The sequence below is a fragment of the Sinocyclocheilus grahami genome, unplaced genomic scaffold (genome assembly GCF_001515645.1).
Source record: "Sinocyclocheilus grahami isolate Dianchi unplaced genomic scaffold, SAMN03320097.WGS_v1.1 scaffold474.1, whole genome shotgun sequence".
NCBI classification, from domain to species: Eukaryota; Metazoa; Chordata; class Actinopteri; order Cypriniformes; family Cyprinidae; genus Sinocyclocheilus; species Sinocyclocheilus grahami.
The window spans coordinates 775,111-796,558 of NW_015505653.1; the positions used below are offsets into that span (position 1 = coordinate 775,111).

Here is a 21,448-nt window from a genome sequence, read left to right on the forward strand (position 1 = left end):
CCGGCAGGAATTGTAGGTGGGGGGAGTGAATGTACAGCTCTCTTTTCCACCTTCAATACCATGACTGAGGTGCCCTTGAGCAAGACACCGAACCCCAACTGCTCCCCGGGCGCCGCAGCATAAATGGCTGCCCACTGCCCACCGGGTGTGTGTTCATGGTGTGTGTGTGTTCACTGCTGTGTGTGTGCACTTAGGATGGGTTAAATCCAGAGCACGAATTCCTAGTATGGGTAAACATACTTGGCCACATGTCACTTCACTCACATCACCTGAAGACAGGTGATTCTTTTCAGAATACTGATTTATACGTCCTTACGTCACAATTATAAAAGAGGTCTACTGGGCGACGTATGACACGCTTGCTGTGAAACGACCAAGGATAAATGCATAAGGAAAAAAAAAGTTTTTTCTTAAACACATTTTCGATTTTATGAACATTCTACAAGGCTATTTGATAGTACATATGCACATGCGCACTGAAGGCAAAGCGCTGTTAGGGAGCATAAGTAATAAAAAAAAAGTTTGTTTGTCTTAACCACCAAAATACACCCATCATAATACACCCAGCCGTATTATTTACACTTAACTTCTATTAATCACTCAATTACACGTAGACTCTGTTCCCACGACCTTACTAAATGTTTAATGGGTATGTTAGTTACTTTTCGACCCATTTGGAGACCCTGCATGTAGACTTTATGCAAACCCACCTTCAACCCGACTTGTGTGTGTACTGTGAGGGACGAGGTGTCAAGATTAAGTGCAACGTGTATTCCAAATGAATAGGTACCACAGGGGATCCATGAGACGGTAGTGCAGGACTACACCCCCTACTAGGCTTCCTGTATATTAGAACGGTTAACATCCCTTGTGTTTAGTTTTTCCTCACGTAGCCTATGGCATGCTGTAGAGAGCACGATGAAGGTAGTCTGAAGTCCTGCTGCTAATTATATAACACTCTTCACAGCCAATAAGGACCACACTCAGGATAATGTGTGCTTAAGCAGATTATAATTACAGTAACTGTTGCCTTTGTACATGTAAGCGACTCGGTGTGACCGGAATAAAAGCTATTGCTGATAAATTTAATAACACCGCACAGAACCATCTTCGCGATTTGTACAACCAGAAGTTAGCAAGCAATCAATGCACTTAAAATTTTTCAAAAGAACTCTTTCTGAGATCAAATTCTAACATTTTGACTAGTTAGGGCAGGCAATGCTACCAAAAAGTATTTATATATAATAAAAAGTGAAGTCATTATAATTTTTTTAACTACATTTGTTGTTTTTTTAAGCATTTGCGTACTATCCCCGTAGGGGACAGAAAAGTTCCACTAATAGAAGACTTGAGTTCATAAACAATTTACCCTGCAACTGGACTGATAAGCCATTTTACAATGAAATTGTCATGACATATCATCACCAGTAGGTGGCACTCATTGATATCGTTGGTTCTGCTATTTGCTGAAATGCTTGGCTTCAACCTCATTGTAGAACTCTTCGTCACTTTTAAATTTTTTAAACAAAATTTCTTTACAATTACAATTTATGGCATAATTCATCTTATGACAAAATTACAGTACATTTCTGATTTCAAGTTGTTTTCCAGAGAGTTAACAAATGATTTATTGCGCTATAAGCATTTAACAGCAGGTGGCGCATTGGAACTGTGAATGTATTCCATTAAGTTCAATTGATTTAGGTTATAGATTATTTTGACTGATTTGAAAAGTAATTTCAGATTCATTTGAAACACACAAGTGCACTTAAATGTGCAAACCATGTCTGAAAGTGTTGTTGCACGGACATAACCACAATGTGATAATATTATGACAGAATTGACTCTGAAGGCATTTCTATTGAGGAAAGTAAATCAATCAAGCAATTAAGTGCCCTTTAAGCTGCTGACCCCAGTGACGGGTTTCGTAACCCCAGCACAACAAGGTCCCATGACAACATCAACAGCTCTGATCCTGTGACTGTGCCATCTATAATTAGCCGGTGGAACTGGAACAGCCTGGGTGATGAAAGTTTCAGGTAACAAGGAGACAGAATCTCTGCCTTCTACAGCCTCTGCAGCAGACAAACAAAACAGTGACTTCTGCAAAGACAAATGCCATCCATGTGAATGCATCATGTTCGTCTCTAACTGTGCACACTACTTGCATCAGGATGAGAATTGGGAGTCACGAGTCCTTATCATGCAAGGGAGTTTCGATCAACCGGCTCGTGCAATTTCAGGATGTGAAATATTATACACATTTGAGAAAAATACGAATTCAACCATTCCTTTCCCCTATATGTGCTACACTTGCGATTCAACCCCGAATTCCAAATGAATAGGTACCACAGTGGATCCATGAGACGGTAGTGCAGGACTACACCCCCTACTAGGCTTCCTGTATATTAGAACGGTTAACATCCCTTGTGTTTAGTTTTTCCTCACGTAGCCTATGGCATGCTGTAGAGAGCACGATGAAGGTAGTCTGAAGTCCTGCTGCTAATTATATAACACTCTTCACAGCCAATAAGGACCACACTCAGGATAATGTGTGCTTAAGCAGATTATAATTACAGTAACTGTTGCCTTTGTACATGTAAGCGACTCGGTGTGACCGGAATAAAAGCTATTGCTGATAAATTTAATAACACCGCACAGAACCATCTTCGCGATTTGTACAACCAGAAGTTAGCAAGCAATCAATGCACTTAAAATTTTTCAAAAGAACTCTTTCTGAGATCAAATTCTAACATTTTGACTAGTTAGGGCAGGCAATGCTACCAAAAAGTATTTATATATAATAAAAAGTGAAGTCATTATAATTTTTTTAACTACATTTGTTGTTTTTTTAAGCATTTGCGTACTATCCCCGTAGGGGACAGAAAAGTTCCACTAATAGAAGACTTGAGTTCATAAACAATTTACCCTGCAACTGGACTGATAAGCCATTTTACAATGAAATTGTCATGACATATCATCACCAGTAGGTGGCACTCATTGATATCGTTGGTTCTGCTATTTGCTGAAATGCTTGGCTTCAACCTCATTGTAGAACTCTTCGTCACTTTTAAATTTTTTAAACAAAATTTCTTTACAATTACAATTTATGGCATAATTCATCTTATGACAAAATTACAGTACATTTCTGATTTCAAGTTGTTTTCCAGAGAGTTAACAGATGATTTATTGCGCTATAAGCATTTAACAGCAGGTGGCGCATTGGAACTGTGAATGGATTCCATTAAGTTCAATTGATTTAGGTTATAGATTATTTTGACTGATTTGAAAAGTAATTTCAGATTCATTTGAAACACACAAGTGCACTTAAATGTGCAAACCATGTCTGAAAGTGTTGTTGCACGGACATAACCACAATGTGATAATATTATGACAGAATTGACTCTGAAGGCATTTCTATTGAGGAAAGTAAATCAATCAAGCAATTAAGTGCCCTTTAAGCTGCTGACCCCAGTGACGGGTTTCGTAACCCCAGCACAACAAGGTCCCATGACAACATCAACAGCTCTGATCCTGTGACTGTGCCATCTATAATTAGCCGGTGGAACTGGAACAGCCTGGGTGATGAAAGTTTCAGGTAACAAGGAGACAGAATCTCTGCCTTCTACAGCCTCTGCAGCAGACAAACAAAACAGTGACTTCTGCAAAGACAAATGCCATCCATGTGAATGCATCATGTTCGTCTCTAACTGTGCACACTACTTGCATCAGGATGAGAATTGGGAGTCACGAGTCCTTATCATGCAAGGGAGTTTCGATCAACCGGCTCGTGCAATTTCAGGATGTGAAATATTATACACATTTGAGAAAAATACGAATTCAACCATTCCTTTCCCATATATGTGCTACACTTGCGATTCAACCCCGATTATTAATGAAAACTGAGCTTCATTAAGTTTTATACATGATGCAAAGGTTTCAGATATAACTGTAACATGCACATCGAAAGCAACAGGGAAAGGCCATCGTTTCCATAAGGAAATTCCATCGTACTCGGTACAAACAAGTTGATAGCTATTAAAGTGCACGTTGTACTCTCTGTTTGGGCATTGATTCCCCGAATCAGCCCACGTGGTGTCTAAGCAGGAGTTTCCCTCACCACCAATGGCAAAGCGAGAGCGAGACGCTTGAGGAACATTTCTAACCAATGAGAAAGACGAGCGGTTTGCAAGGCCGCGCCCACTCGAAAGCGGTATATATATATATAGGCGAGGGTTTCGCTAGAAGCCGGCAGAAGCAACTTCTCAGACAGCGAAACGAGCAAAGGGATACTACAACGCCAAACGATACTTGGATTATACTTTTGGCAGCACACTTTGACTGGATTTGAATATTTCCGAGCTCTTCCGGAGACTTGTGGATTACTATTATTTGAATCAAAATGACCCTGGAAGAAGTCGTTGGATGCAATATTACTGATAAAAAGTAAGTTCTTCATTGCATGCATGCATCCATATTCAATGCGACTCTCCTCAATGGGTATCTTAGTGTATAGAGAACTACCCGATTGTCGCTTACCATAGTCTGCATGTTTTTACAGAATGGACACCGTGAGCCAAGCATTGGAAGAGCTGCTGGTAGCAGCACAGAGACAGGACTGTCTTACAGTCGGCGTTTATGAGTCTGCAAAACTGATGAATGTGTAAGTATATACCTATGTCTGATTTTTACACATGTAACCATACTGTTTTATCCTAACAAACAGGAGACTAAATGCAATTCATTTGATCTACAGAGACCCAGATTGTGTCGTACTGTGCGTTCTGGCCACCGATGAAGAGGACCAGGACGATATTGCGCTGCAGATTCACTTCACGCTCCTTCAGGCGTTCTGCTGCGACAACGACATCAACATCCTGCGGGTGTCTGGACTGAGACGCCTCGCACAGGTGCTCGGCGAGCCAACCGTGGATAACAGCGAGCCAAGGGATTTCCACTGCATCCTAGTCACTGTAAGTAGACTTGAATTCGCAAGCTGCGTTATCATATGCAACGTGCATTCAGAGTTAAATCGGTTAATATCTTATGACATCGACTTACGTTGCATTTCATGCATTTTCACAGAACCCTCAATGCCAACCACTCAAATGCCAGGCACTGAAGGACGTGGGCAACTACTGTGAAGAGAGCCGTTGCAAAAACCAATGGATTCCATATCTGTCCCTGCAAGAACGCTGAACGAGTTGCGAGGCTATTGATGCAATGAAGAATGGAAGAGTCATTCTTTGCGAATGAAAGCAAAAGGGCTCGGCACCAGCCGCCGTTGACTGCTGCGTCATGCGAAGGGGCTGTGAGAGAGAAAGTGGAGCTCTTGGAACCGGTACATTCCGCCCTGCCCCTCCAGCCTGTCGTGTCCTCCGTTGGGGGAAAAAGTGGGCGTTTTGGGTTACCGGAGGAACAAGTTGTGGGAACATGAACTGTGAAACGCTGCCTGTCGGCGCAAGCTGCCGGAAAACTTGCGCGCAGGCGGCTTGGGCGCGCGGTCGCCGCCGGCTTCATATGTGCAGTGTGGGTTGAAAGCAACGAGTGTGCGTCACTATCACTGACTGCGGGACGAGTGGATGATCTGTGTATATGCCGGACTTTAGTAGCCTAACTATGAACTGCAGTAGCATTGATGCCAAGCTACAAATGAACTGCAATCGCTTCTGTTAGACTGCACTGAGAAGGACAACATGAACGCGGAGTTATTGAAAAATACATGCTATGAAATAATGTAATTTATATCGAGTAATATATGCATTGCTACTCTTGTCAAATGCAATATTGTTTTCAATAAATTATTGACTTTGTATTGTACACCTCTGTCTGATGTTTTGCTTTTGGGAGGGGGGTGCATCTTATGAGTGACACTACAGTCTCCAAACAATATTCACTTGGTCAAAATGACAACATTTCCTGGTGAACTCCCCTGAAAAGTCTTGCCAAATTTAGCCTGGACTCTATGGCAATAAGTGAAAGGGAATTGCCCCACTGGGGTGTGGATGCATTCAGGGGAAATGTTAAGAAAGCTCTAAGTGAAGTACAACCAAATCGCACAGTTTGCCAAAGGTTAGTCTTAATATCCTCTTGTCCTGGAATCAGCGTCATATCCTTACCGATACACAGTTAATTACGACAGACTTCACAAGCAATTCATGTCGAGTTTTGTCTACTTTGGCAAGCCCTGCACAGATTGTGCAGGGCTTGCATAACTTCCAGAAAAGGATCTGACAACACGGTCCATATTAAATAGCTTTTCAGTAAGTGATCTAGGGTTATATTACAGATATCTTATCACAGGTATGTATAGCAATCTGCAACTGTGTAGCAGATCATTTGTGACCGTAGGCTACATTTTACAACAGCAGTCCCACTGGGCAGACTGGGATCGTGTTTTCCTCGAAGGCAAAATGGTGATGCTAGTTTATGCTTCCTGTCATCCTGTCACAGCTTGGTCTGGGTTACTAGGGCAAAGCTTTAACTATTAAGCTACCACCACCCTTCGGTAAAACTCTGGCACACTTCATTGTGAGCTTTGTTTTTCCAGATCCATCCAGTTGCTGTTCAGGTCAGCGTTGTGAACTCTAGAAAGGTTAAGAGCTGCATGTGCTAACAGTTGCTTGTAAAACAAACAGTGAGCTTCTACAAGCAAAACAACAAAACTCTGGTATTTAGATCACTATAATATTTATTCTGAATCAGGTCCAAGTTGTTGTGATATTCTTTGAGCATTACTGTTCATCTAAAGCAACAAATGCTAGTATTTTACTGCCACTGCCAAAGTGAACTCGATATTAATGATTAAAGATAGACTTGTTATCAAGGGATAATAATAGAAATGAGGAATCAGAGTTTCCAAATTGAGTCTCCTCTGAGATGAAAGACATGGACTATTTTCAGGGCATTCCCTGAGCGGACTGTGCGTCTGACGTAGCCCGTTTCTGATTACGCAGTGGAACCCCGGAAACGTCATTGACCATTTAAGGGCAAATCTGGAACGCGCCGAGTTTGTCAATTCTGCTCAACACCAGCGCGAAATATAACCATTTAAACCAAATTCTCAGTGGTTCAAGCATCACACTATACATGTTTGTTTGGCTAGAGCATCTCCTAGCCGCTCACCGGCTGAGTCTGCCGCCGGTATGTGAGGAATGCGGAAACTGTGTTTCCATAGATGTGCAGCATGAGCGCGCGAGCCGTTTCCCACCAGCTACTAGAATGAATCATGCTGTTTTTTTATTCTCTCTGATCGTGATCATGGGAAAGAGTCCGGAATGAGATGAGAAAAGAGTCCTGATGACATGCTCTCTAACGATTCTAAACGTGTGGACTATGATGCACATTTAGTTTATTGTCATTCCATTCCATTTCTCAGGATAGGATATTATCAGGAAATCATTTTTTTCAGAATCAGCATTTGTATAGACACATTAGGACCGGTTCCAGCAGGCTGCTTCTGAAATTAGTGAGGATGCTCTAGCATTAATGCACATCTATTTTGACATTTATTTTTGTCCGTCCATTGGTATGATTATCAATATATCACTTGCAGTTTTGAGAGTGAATCCCGCATTTCTATAGCATATATATACAGTATATATATATATATATATGAAATATAGTAATTGGTATACGAAATATGTTTGTGTTACTACAAATCCCATCTCTAAATTATTTTCAAAAGCTTGACCAGACAGAAGTGTAGAGGAATAGATACACCTACACAAACTGACTCTAAAAAGAAAGCGCAGTTCGGTATTTTTAAAAGCACTCATAGGCAGAAACTCTGGGGCCCTGCTGAAATGTTCCCTTCCCATAAAGCCTTGATCTGCTATGATTATCAATATATCACTTGCAGTTTTGAGAGTGAATCCCGCATTTCTATAGCATATATATACAGTATATATTTATATATGAAATATAGTAATTGGTATACGAAATATGTTTGTGTTACTACAAATCCCATCTCTAAATTATTTTCAAAAGCTTGACCAGACAGAAGTGTAGAGGAATAGATACACCTACACAAACTGACTCTAAAAAGAAAGCGCAGTTCGGTATTTTTAAAAGCACTCATAGGCAGAAACTCTGGGGCCCTGCTGAAATGTTCCCTTCCCATAAAGCCTTGATCTGTGTGTGCGATGTAATGACTGTGCCACCCAGTCTGTTTCTGTTCGACTCTGGTCTCTGAGGTCCTCAGGTACAGTCAGGCTGGCAGCAGTGCTTCTTTCCACCCCCACCCAAATGAGCAGCCAAGACGTGACTCTGGCCAAGTTTATGACCCATCCTGTATTAAACAGACAGTAAAACCATTGATTGTGAATGCTCTCATTTTCATTGCGCTGTGCTGTAAGTCTTTAATCAGCATTTTACCTCACCACTATAAACACATTGCTCATGCTTAATTAAAGCTACCAATTACTAGGTTACAGCAGATGTTGACAGTGTTTTTAGAGAGAGGGGCTGTATGGCTCGCCAGCTTACAAAGAACAAGGATATTGATGATATATATATACAGTATATATATATATATATATATATATATATATATATAAAATTTTATTTACAAATGTATATATTGTAATATATGAGAAATTATATGAGTTCTAAAATTTATATTTTGATTAATGTCAAGGTGTGTGACCATCAAGTAAAGAGAAATAACGTTATTGTGAACATCTAAACTTACTGGAAAAACATAATTTGCAAAAATTATAATAATATTTATAATAATAATAATAATAATAACAAATGTAGGAATACAAAAATACAAAAATGTAAAAATACAAAATTGTTTAAAAGTTAAGAATTTTAAACAGAATTCATGATGTTTGGAGCTATGCATTTGTCGGTTTAATATTTTTAAGAGACTTACTGAATATAACACAGGTATGGATTTATGATATGGTTGCATGATAACAAAATGACTTTATGCATATTGGTTATACCATACTGACATTTATTGTTATTTTTATACATCTGTTGTGATTATTTTATTTTAAATCCTTTTTATGTAAAGCACTTTGAATTACCATTGTGTATGAAATGTGCTGTAAATAAAAATGAAAAAAGGTTACACATGCCACATCTTTGAACAGTAATCTGGTGCTGCTTTCACGAAAACCATCTTGAGGTTCTCTAAGGTCTGCAGGAATCAGCTGGGCGACTGGTGAGTTTAAGGTCTGCGTGCCACTTGTCACCTGCAGTCAGGGTGGAAACAGGGAGTGGATGAGCTTTAAGAATACGTGCTGTTATACGGCACACTTGCACTGCAGCTGACCAGACAATAGCTAGCTGTGTGTTCCTCTCCAGACTGCTGGAAAAAAGTGTGCACGTGTGCTCTGCCCTATAGAGGCGTCACACTGCAGCACACTGGCAGAACCCGTCAGTGGCTTAAAAGACTTAATTTGCCTGAACGAGACTGTTGACTGGAGTCGAAAGTGGGGGGGCGGGGGTAACAGAAACAGAGAGCCTTTTCTTTCACTTGGCAGAAGCCCTTGCTTATTTAAAGTTGCTGACAGTATTTAGTTCAGACTGCAGGGCTATTAATAGAAAGGCCTGCCGGAGTATTTTTAGCACAACAAGGCTATATTTATATCTCAGGCAGTGGTGGCCTTGTAGATAAAATAAGGGGCTTCTTGATTCTGTAATGGATGTAAAAAACCCAAGACGGATTCTCTCGCCCCTCCTGTGGTTTTGCTGAATTGGCCCGAAACGTTTTTGCCTTGATTGAGAGAGCAACAGAGCCTCTCTTTTTTAAGATGTGTGCAATGCTGGACGGTTGGGACTTAGCTGCCGTGCATCTTTGCCATAATTATAGATTTGTTTTAAGCCCCCTACCATCAGTTTAGCCCGAACTGTAACCAACAAGTCCTTCCACACCCGCACACTTATCATATGGACCCATATGTCAGTGATCCCCATGATACCAGTCTTTAATTAAATAAAAACACACCTATTATACGTCAGTATAATATTACTCTATTATTAGGGTCAGTGACAAATTAAAAAATATCTATCTATCTATCTATCTATCTATCTATCTATCTATCTATCTATCTATCTATAATATGTGTCTCTGTCTCAGCAACAGTAGATACACAGGTGACTCACATCCAGAAATTTCTGCTTTATAAAATGTATTTTTAAAGCATATTATAAAACCGAGATGTGGCAGTTTTAATTTTGTTCTCTCTTTCCATTCACTGTGGTGTCAGTGCTTCTGACTGAATCTGGCCAGCTGTAACCTTTTTTTCTTTTACTCTGACATCAATGAGAGTGCGTTATTGTAAGTCTGCACATCTGATATCTTAGCTTTGAGAGAGAGCTGCTGCTGCTCAGCATACGTCTGACTACGAGCGCTGCCCATTCTTCATATGAGTCATGATCTCCTCCAGAACTCAATAGACTCAGCCTTTACTGTTGTTTGAAGTGTCAGACCATCTGCAGTGAAGACACCAGTGATGCATCAGAAGAACATGTGGTGCGTAAGATGTGGAGTTTAAAAGATCTTTTTCTAGATCACTTTCACAGAGGGAAATTACATCTTGCTGAGACATTTATACGATAATAAATTAAATCAGATATCATCCAGAATTGCATGCACTGACTCAGACAAGACATCTTAAGTGTAAAATCTGGCACAACCATATCTGACAGAGCTTTTTATTTTAAAGAACAGACCTATACAGTATATTACAGTCAGCAACATTTTTAGCAAGTGTGAATCAGAGAGCAATATCATGGTAACAATTAAACAAACCCTGGATTATGGGTGGTCTCATTTAGTGTTATGGGCAAGAAAAAAATATTGTGTTCTGTTTAAAGTTCTTTACAGTGGGGAGATCAAGGGCAAAATCTCTCTCCTGGTGGAAATTTTATTCAGAGTCTTAACAAGCACGACATGGCAGCATTTTCTACTGGTAATTTAATTGCCTTTTATTACTTCACACTTAACTCTGTCTTAAATATTCAGTATGAGGCAGCAGTATAATTTGAGCTTTTAAGTATTTCCAAGTGATAGGCTTTATTAATGCTGACAAAGAAAACGAACACAATACACGCTGGCTAATAATCCTGCATGCTGTTTATCATGCAGTGCCTGCATTTTATTTAGCAAGGGGTTGCAGCATTGCTATAGTTTGAGCTGTCCAAGTGGTGATCTTCATCCATGCTGACAAAGACAACAAAGAATGCACTGTACTCTTCAGGCATCACAATAAGCTAAGTAACTAACATTGTCCATGTTGTCAAAAACAACCAACCAACCAACCCATTCACCCACACACACACATCCACAAAACACTCTGCAGTCATCCCATCTTTGTTCATACCGACAAAGACAACAATACATGCACTATACTCTTTACATCTTGCAATAAATTTGCATGCTGCTTTTAATGTATTGAATATATGCATTTTCTCCGGTGGGTTGTAGCATTGCTATAGTTGATAAAACTTCTGTAGAAGTGTTTGTGTGTTTGTAAATGATGAACTTCGTCCGTGTTGTCATAAACAACCAACCCCCCTAGTAGTAAATTGTGTGTAGGGGGCCCCTACATTTACTCTTCAGTCATCTCAATAAGCTTGCATGCAGCGCATGCATGCATTTAATCTAATACGGGTTACAGTATCAAAATGGTTTGATCTTTATGTATTTCTAAGAAATGAGCTTTGACAAAAACAACAATAAATGCACCATACTCTTCATGCTTTGCAATAATTTTGCATGCTGTTTTAATACATCGTGTGCATGCATTTTCTCCAGTGAAGGGTTGCAGCATTGCTATAGTTGGAGTCTGAGTGTCTGTAAGTGATGGACTTTTTCCATGTTGACAAAAACAACCAACACAAATATTCTCCTCAGCCATCCCAATATGCTTGTATGCTGTATTTCATGAATTGCATGCATGCATTAAAATTAGTAAGGTGTTGCAGCGTTGTTAGAGATTGAGCTTTATGTATTTCCAAGTCATGAGCTTTGTTCATATACTGACAAAAGACAACAAACACATGCACTATACTCTTTCAACATGCTAACATGCTGTTTGCACTTTAAAATGTTTGCAAGAGAAGTATACACGTCATGTCTGCATTCTGTTTTTAATGCACTACATGCATGTATTTATTTTAGTATGGGGTGCAATTTTGTTATAGTTTAGTATGTATTTCCAAATGATGAACTTTGTCCAAGCTGACAAAGACAACCAACACAAAAATATATACTTAACACTACGTTTCTATTGAGTTTAATCATGTATAAATGATTTTTTATTTTAAGTATTTCCAAGAACAGCATGCCATTCACATGGTCGACACAAATGTTGTGCACTTAAAGTGTCCTCTATGCTCTGCTGAGGTCTTTCTAAGTTAACACAAATGAACCCACAGTGGAATTTCACCTCAGGCTTCGCTAACACAAGAGAAGCCATTGTTTGGCCCCATGTGCATGTGTCTTTGTTTGAGGTGGCAGTTAATTGAAAGGTACATGCAAAAGCGGCAGGAAGCCTTTAATGATACAAGGCCTTCATGTGGACATTTCAGAGTGAAGTTTACACTCACGCCAACAGGTCTGACTGACCCGCAGAGTTGAAAGGAATCTTTAAGTGCAGCACATTTGAACTTCACCCATCCCAAGCTAAACTGCAGAAATGGGTCTTTGTGAAGAGGGGATACAGAGACAGTTTCTTATTAATGTCACTGAGGTATTTCCGCTGGACTTGATCTTGACGACAAGATCAAATTAACTTCAATTAATGGAAAATTGGACTCAAGATGAATTTTATGCACAAGCAATTTCTGTAAGTAAGTGATTTTATGAGAATAGTCTCATGCTAACATTCATAATGGTAAGGTTTTGCGTGCATTAACATTTATCCTGCACTAAAAAAAATGATACTTTAGACAAACTTTGCATCATTCCACCTAACAAAACCCGAATAGTTAGATTTGTGTGCTCTGTGTATTTTCCAAACTTGTAGTATATATACAGTTAAATGCACAGTAGTGAAACAAAATGCAGGATAGGCTTGTAAAATGTCAAGATGACAAAACTGCTCCAAACACACATTGCATATTTTGCTCTTGAATTGGTAGCTGTGTGTCCAGAGTTTCTGAGTTATAATTATGATCAAAAACACTGAGCCCCCGACCTCAAACTCAGGGCTGACTCAATGCGACTTACTGACACTAAAAATAGAAACGACCCCATGGCCATGCACACACCCTCTTGTTAGACATATTTTCTGACAAACAAAGAGAAGATGGGAGGAGCTGTGTGTGTGTGTGTGTGTGTGTGTGTGTGTGTGTGTGTGTGTGTGTGTGTGTGTGTGTGTGTGTGTGTGTGTGTGTGTGTGTGTGTGTGTGTGTGTGTGTGTGTGTGTGTGTGCATGGTTTTGTATGGGGGGTATGGAAGAGTGGAATTGGAAAGTTGACTCATTCAATTGTCCCACAATTGCTGTTGCTGCCTGAAACCAGAATCCCTGCTCCATTTGTATGCATATACTTAGCATTTCCAATGGCTCCCAATGGAGACTTGCTCTCTGTAAGGTGAGGAAGAATGTGCAAAACAGAAAGGCCAGAACATACCAGACAGGTTTGAGGACAGTGGCTACGACTGGGAAACATGTTAATCTGCTTATTTATGGATGCTCAGAAAGATCCCTGGTTGACTCACTCATGCCACAGGCTGGGAAAAGCGTCTGGACAGAAAGTACTTCCACCCGACCATCATAGGAGTAATAACAACCTCACTACTGGAACTAAATAAACTTCACACATGCACACGGAGGCTTGAAATGGAAATGAAAGCTTCGGTAGAATAACCACAACAATAAAATCCTCCTCTCTGTGGAGAAATGTGGCGAGAAGCTCCATATTTAAACCATTTTGTTTGTCTACAGACTTTGGAAACCCAACTCGCCCTAATACGCCTATCTGGCCTGTATGCAATCAAACCCTCCTCGGAAGGGCGCTGATCTAAATGCGGGAACATGCCTGAGTTTGACCAGACAGCTTCTCCCTTCTCCCTCATTTTCAATGTAAAAATATGAGTCTATGCTTAAACGCTGATCCCACATAAATGCCACAGCCTTCTAAATTAGTACTGAGCTGCACACCGAAGCAATCATATGTGATATTATGTTAAATGGGATATTTCTGGCCATAACAGCACAGGGTGCAGTGTGTACAACTCTGAATGGAAGAAACAGTAATGAATGTTTCTTTATATTTATTCACACCAATTTAGAGTGCATAAATTAGGTTCCATAAAAATTCCAGTCATTTTCTACATAGAGAAATTGATTTTTAATAGTTTTATATTTCTCTGTTGTTTTTGTCAACGGCCATTCGCAATGCTTAATGGGATTGTAGTTCTTTCCCTCATTAAACCCAATAAGTATATTAAACTTTTGTCTTTTTGTCTGATTTTTGAAAACCCTTTTGCTTCAAATCAAAGTTAATAATGTTGTGAGTCTCCTCATAGCTGATTGGTTTGGTTCATGGCTTATCAACGAAGACATTTGTAAATATTTGAGTTGTTGATATCTCTAAATTGAGCTCAGCTGTGGGTTCGAGGAAAATTAAACTCTGAAAGTGAGAAAGTTTAACCTGGGAACCCACATGATGTGTCTTTTAAATCTAAAGTGCCTAAAATGAGTTTTGTAGTATCAGAGTTTTGCGAGTATCTGAGGTTTGTCATCATCTGAGTTTCTCTTGGCTTATACAGAAAACAGAACGGAGACAGAGAAATGTACTAAACATTTGCAGCACATCTAAACTGATAGTGACTAGTTAGAAATTAGAAAGGGTCATGAAGACTTTTTTTTTTAGAGATATAATCAGATATAAATGTGGCGCAAATGATGAAAGACAGTTTTACCTACTTTAATTTGGGCAATTTTTGCCTTCCGGGTTTGAAATTAACGCCGCTTTTTATATAAAAATATATTTTTTAAATATGCTAAATAAATTTTGTAAACAGTGAAGCTCAATAAAACATTTTTAAAATTGAAAATATATTTAGTTTCAACCTTCATATACCAAAATATATTTCAAAATGTATTTCAGGGGCAATAAAATACATTTCCAATCTTATATGTTCATACGTGTTAAAGACAACAAATAAGGTTGTTCTTCAAATGTGACGTGAATGTTGTTTCTTGTATTTAAATATACGGAGAGCAAAATATAGTTTTAAAGGAGACATATTATGCCCCTTTTTACAATATGTAATATAAGTCTCTGGTGTCCCCAGAATGTGTCTGTGAAATTTCAGCTCAAAATACTCCACAGATCATTTCTTATATCATTTTGAAAATGCCTATTTTGAGTGGAAGCAGAAACAGGCTGTTTTTAGGGCCTGTCTCTTTAAATGCAAATGAGCCGATGCTCCCCGCCCCCTTTTCCAGAATAGAGCTGCGCCATTACAGCTCGGACCTGCTAAAACACATCTGTTTTGGTTTTGATTTTCATGTTTATCACGCTGAAATCATGTTTTAAACCACATGAGTTTAAACTTCTGATATACGGTTTTCTGAGTGCACACGGACAGAAAGCGGCTGTCACAGCATGTGAGTACTAAACAAGTTCTCATTCACACACAAGTTTACGTTAAAAGCACATGGGTTACAAAAACAGTCGGTTATGTCTGTGAAGGTAAACAGCTGGGAAATAAATCGCATGTTTATTTTAGATATGTGTAGCGGCAGCAATATACAGTAAATAAATCAATAAATGCACTGCTCTCTTGTCTCCTCTGAGGCTGGGACTCATGTTTTGCGTGAACTTTCGCCATGGCATTAGAGCTGGTACACCGTTGTCGCTTGCAAAAATACAATAACGGCGCAGTGGGTGGAAACGTACAGATTAAAGGGCGGTAATATTATAATGAGATCCCTTTGCCACGTCACCAAGGGAACGAAATCAGATGCGCTTGTTTTCTCAGACGCTTGCAGAAAAAGGCTTACCAAAACAAAGTTACTGGGTTAATCTTTTTCACGTTTTTTTGGTTGGTAGATGCACCGGGGACCTGATTATAGCACTTAAAACCTGGAAAAGTCAGATTTTCATGATATGTCACCTTTAAATGCTTTTAAAAAATGTATTTATATTTTTTAAATATATTTTCATATATTTTGGGGGCCTTAGAAATTGCATTAGGATCAGTACATCTGCAAAACACTGTAATTTTTATGACTTAAATACAGATTCACATATAACACAAAGGTGTAGTGAAATACTTTTGGAAAGCTGACATGTCCTGCAGTGTGATATAATACTCTTCATTTAAAACTATTTTTAAAAAGCATTTATGACCCTGTAGAACCATTTCAAATAAATGAAAGGAAAAGAGGATTAAAAATTGTGAAAAACATAAAATAAAAAATGATGATCATATACAGGTCTTAAAGGGGTCATATGATGCTGCTAAAAAGAACATTATTTTGTGTATTTGGTGTAATGAAATGTGTTTATGCGGTTTAAAGTTCAAAAACACATTATTTTCCACATACTGTACATTATTGTTTCTCCTCTATGCCCCGCCTTTTTTAAACGATTTTTACAAAGCACATCGGTCTGAAAAAGCGAGGTGTGCTGTGATTGGCCAGCTATCCAATGCATTGTGATTGGCCGAATACCTCAAGCGTGAGACGAAAATGTTACGCCCCTCACATACTGTTGATGCCGTGTCCCGGCCGGAGCGACAACACATAAACATTAAAACCCATTACAAACTAAGCATTTGTTGCATCCAGTGGGGACATAATTACTGATTATAATGACTTATACTGTCTTTTTACGTGTTGCGTTGCATTGCATAATACATAAAACTGCGTAAACATAAAACTCTGTCTGCATTTGTGATCGGAGAAATGACAAACAACAAGTGCTACTCTACTGCCCAAAACTCGCTTTGAATTATCAGTGGCAACGAAAAACACAGTGGCCTAGCGTGAGGGGAAGCCCCAGCTTAGCGTGCACTGAGGCCGGGATAGAATGAGCTGAGGCGGGCTGGACTCTGCTTTGTCCACGGTGAAAGTTGAAGTATTTCCTCAGCGACCAGCACAGATCAGCTCTAGGCATGACGAAGCGGATATCGTCCTCTTTTGGAAGACCAAACAAAGTAGTTTCGCTTTCACAACGAAGCACACAGCGTCTTCAGGACATGGCTGCAGCGAATTGCATCATATGACCCCTTTAATATATCCAGAACACTTTTCTTTATAAATTATATTCCCTATATACTCCATGGACATGTTGTGCATCAACATCTTGTATATCTCAACCCCCACCTCAAAAATTAAAAATGAACTTCGTCAGACTGAACCCTGAAAATACCCATAGAAATTCACAAAATTGTTGACCCCTTGAAAGAATAATTTGCACACTGTCCATAGTTTTATGCGATGGTCGTGTTTAGGGAAGTGAAGAGGTCAAGTCAGGGTGTAACTGTTTAGTTAGAAACAGGACAACCACGTGTGACCGAATCTGGTACATCCCTCCCATTTTTAAAGAAGACATGCAGCTGTTGTCACTCTGCGAACACACCTGCTGCTGACCACACACAAACACACACTCACACTCTGATGTCACTGTGTGGTCAGCAGATACTCAGTGATCAGCCATGACAAGATCCTGCAGATAGCAGACATCGGCTTTCTCACAGCCTGCAGCACATTTACCTCTGCAACAACATGCGTCACTTCAGGAAAAATGTTTGCCTTGACATTTAACACAGTAACTGTCACTGACTACCATGGAAAGAAAGTGTTGCTTCAATCAGTGAATTTGTTACTCAGGTTCCCTTCCAGTCAGAGTTCTGCATTAATGACAGATCTGTGCTTGTATCTGTATTTCTTAATAGTTTTCATGAGCGTATGCTCAGGGTGAAGCTGTAATTTAAAACTCTAACATGAGCACTTCAGAATTGCTCCATAACATAGAAGGCAGCTGCCTATATAGAGAGTAGACGTCTCTAAGGCAGCATCCTAATTGAAACCTCATGAGATATTTGAAACATACAAGAATCTAGATAGCTCTGCATGCCACACAAAGTGCTCATTAAAGTACAAATATGGGAGACTCAGAATTGCCATAAGCACGTTGCTAAGCTAATGACGTTATACTCTGATAAGCATAAAAACACACATTTGTGAAAAACATTTTCATGTTGCTATATGCCAATGACATGAAACTCTGATAAGCATATAATACATTATTAAAAAAATATTAGCATTTTGCTAAGCTAATGACATCATACTTTGATCAGAATAAACGCAAATTAGAAAAAAAACTGTAGCATGTCAGTAAGTGGAAAAACATTAGCATATTGCTAAGCTAATGGCTTGACACTCTGATAAATGTAACACGTACTAGTGAATAACATTAGCATGTTGCTAAGCTAATGATGTAGTATTTTAAGATTACAACACAACAGTTAAATAGTATGCTAATGGAAATTAAACTTTAAGAGAGATGTGAAACATCCAACTCTGTGTACCATAAAGACAGTATAGACCAACACTGTTAACTATGCTTATGCTTATCATCAACGCGCAGTGGCTCTAGTAAATGGATCTAAATAAAAGAATAATTGGTGAAGTCTTCACATCACTGCAGTGAACCAACCTAAAAGATTAAAACATTTTAACACTACTTGAACATAAGAAACAGTGCAACACTTCATGTCAGATTTAACTGCTGATTTGAAACACGTTGAAATGAGAGTTTGGCAATTAGTTTTTTTAGATTTCTGTATTTCATCATTCTAATAGCTAGGAGTCGGTTGTTGTATGACCAAAATAGAATCATGGTTGGAAATTAACAGGGGCTTGTGGCAAAAATGCCACCAAAATGAACATAAATGCCCCACAAATTCAAGATAAAGGGGAAAAAACTGCCCCTGCACATTTAAACAATTGATTATGGCTGTCATGATTAAAATGAAATGTGAAAATGAATGAAAAGTGTCGCATAATTACACTGCATCAGATTGCTTTTGGCCAGTCGAAGGCGTTCAGATTAGTCAGCGCTGAAAACTCCGGAGTTGTTGTTGAGTGTGTGCTCTCACTGATTGAACTCTTTGTGCTCATGAATTCCCTCATCATAAATAATACAGTGCAGATACGATGTAAGCAAAATATTTATTTCATAGCTTCATTGATTATAACGGGTGTTTTTGCATAACTTGCACTAGACTAGACTAACGTCATGATCATATGATGAACCATTTTGGAAATCAATTCCAGGGGGCAAAAACTGGAAATGGAAAAGTAAATTTCTGACTCTGTTGCAAATATGGCCGTCAAGTGAGCTAAACTGGCAAATAACGACAAATAGCACTCCTCACATGAAGTATGAGAGATTCAGGCTCAATTCAGAGCATGCTAGCCTACTACTCTTACTATTTTTTACTCTTACTATAAATACTTTTAAGTCAGCATGCTGTCATATTGAGTGAATGTTGTTGCAATGCATTCTGGGATTGCTATCTTTATGAAGGATACATTATGCTGCCTTAGATTTTGACCAAACTGAATTATCTTTTTATAGGCAGCATAATAAAACTACCTACTGTTTAGAACATTTTTATGTCAGGATCATGCCTATTATGCATAAAAATGCTACCTGTAGGCAGCTCACTATGTAGGTGTTCTCAACAGAGCTCATTTTAGTGAGTGAGTGAGTGAGTGAGTGAGTGTGGAGTACAGATTACATCTTAAATACAGTGCAACTAAAAGGCTCATTCGACTGTGAGATCCGTTTACAGATTGCACCACTACTTTTCATAACAGATCAACATTTCAAGGCGAATCTTCCCATAATCAAATCATTCTGGTGGGGCAGATATTTATCAGAAACACAGCATTCCCACTGAATGAGGTATAAACATTCTATTCTAGCTCACTAAGGGTAATTAGGGAAGTACACTGGGAACTCTAGGTGTGTGCTAATTTGTGTTCTTATGCACTATCCTATGCTGGTTTTTAATATAAATAGTGGGCACTTTAAGTACCCAGATGATGCACTTATTTAACCAGAACAACAAAGTGGGGAGAGTTGGACACTTCATGCACTTAATGGTCGCATATTTAATTACGTACCGGAGGGGGAGGAGCTATCAGACTGTGATGTTGGATGACAAAACAATCGTATAAAATTAATATTCTACAGTACACAGTACATAGAACAAGTACATAGTGTATAGTATGTAATTTGGGACACAACTACTGACTCCTGGCTGTTAGATAAACTACACAAATATAAAAACTGTTGGTAAGTCATGGTCTGCTGACACAGATGGGTGTGTAAAGGATGTGCAGGATGTTTTAGGGTTGATGATAAAGAGTGAAACATATTCAGATATTCAATCGACAACTGATTAACTGAAAGTCAACGTAGCTTTTAAACCTCTGACTCAAATAACCAGTCAACTGTTCCTCGGGGAAACAGTCTCGTATAAACCCCAAAAGTTGCATTCGCAAGAAAAAACATTTTTGCATGGTTTGAGACAGTGACAAGGAAATCCCGCCCTGCGTGTAATTTTTCTGTCTGTCTGTCTCCTCCCAGTCTCCCAGACTGTAGCTCAGCCCTGCGACTCACTGAATGTCTCTGTCTCTTCCTTGTCGGCACACCCCGGTCTGCTGAGAGAGTGGGCGAGAGAAAAGTAAAAGAAGTGGCGGGGTAGAGGGGAGAGAGAAAGTTTATCAGTCAGCAGTGACTCACTGAGGGAAAACCCTGGTTCATGTGCCAAGATGGCTGAGTTTCCAGATGGTATAAACAGAACTCAGACTGTCCCGGTAAAAAAAACAGGACCCTGTTTAGTGTTAGCGCTAATGGCTGTCTGATCTTTCTTCCTTATGGTCTCGCCACTACAGACAGACTGTTAATGACTTTGAGACATGACTTCCTGTGCTACAGACATCAGATCAGCATCTGTGCTGCCTTGTATTGATTTCTTAAAAGTCCATCTCAGTCACAAACACTTGCTTTCACAACTTTATAACTATATACGCTGTATTTCGCCATCCGGTGTTCAAGTGCTAGATCATGTTGGTCTGTTGCATCCTCCACAATGTAGTTCTCAAACTCGGCTTGCAACCCTGCTAAAAAAATCATCTTAAACCAGCATAAACTGGTTTGTTGGTTTGAGCTGGTCCCCCTGGTCAGGCTTGTTTGTTTTAGTTTTAGGGGGGTTTAGAGGGATTTTGGGCTGGTTGCATAGCCAAACCAACTAAACACCATCTAGGCAAGCCAGGAAGACCAGCATAAACCACCTAAAACTAGCAAGACCAGCAAACCATTTTAGGTTCGTTTAAGCATGTTTTTGTAGGAAAACATATATAAATTGTGCTTCCTTTTTTGGAAATGTTTGCGCCACTATCATGCATAGCGAATGAAATGGTAAAACAACACAGAGCTGTCTGTGAACGTAAACCGTGCA

The 21,448-nt window shown here is 39.3% G+C and overlaps 1 protein-coding gene across 2 annotated transcripts; it reads left to right on the forward strand.

Moving 5' to 3' along the window:
- Positions 1-4,250: 4,250 nt before the first annotated feature.
- On the forward strand, positions 4,251-15,557 carry LOC107553537 (growth arrest and DNA damage-inducible protein GADD45 beta-like). Of its 2 annotated transcripts, XR_001604969.1 has the most exons (5): positions 4,251-4,446; positions 4,562-4,663; positions 4,757-4,973; positions 5,086-5,341; positions 15,544-15,557. XR_001604969.1 is itself a non-coding variant. In XM_016235800.1 (4 exons), the coding sequence occupies exons 1-4, from the start codon at positions 4,403-4,405 to the stop codon at positions 5,197-5,199; spliced, it is 477 nt and encodes a 158-aa protein (XP_016091286.1). In that variant the 5' UTR covers positions 4,251-4,402; the 3' UTR covers positions 5,200-5,387. The 2 variants fall into 2 exon arrangements, 1 of the variants encoding a protein (XP_016091286.1); XM_016235800.1 differs by lacking the exon at positions 15,544-15,557 and having other exon boundaries at positions 5,086-5,387.
- The last annotated feature ends 5,891 nt before the right edge of the window (positions 15,558-21,448 follow it).

Excerpts from the sequence above, each read along its gene's own strand:
- LOC107553537 (XM_016235800.1), top strand. The coding sequence starts at position 4,403 with ATGACCCTGGAAGAAGTCGTTGGATGCAATATTACTGATAAAAA. Across the intron at positions 4,664-4,756 it reads TCTGCAAAACTGATGAATGT|AGACCCAGATTGTGTCGTAC; the intron begins GTAAGTATATAC and ends TTTGATCTACAG. Across the intron at positions 4,974-5,085 it reads TCCACTGCATCCTAGTCACT|AACCCTCAATGCCAACCACT; the intron begins GTAAGTAGACTT and ends GCATTTTCACAG.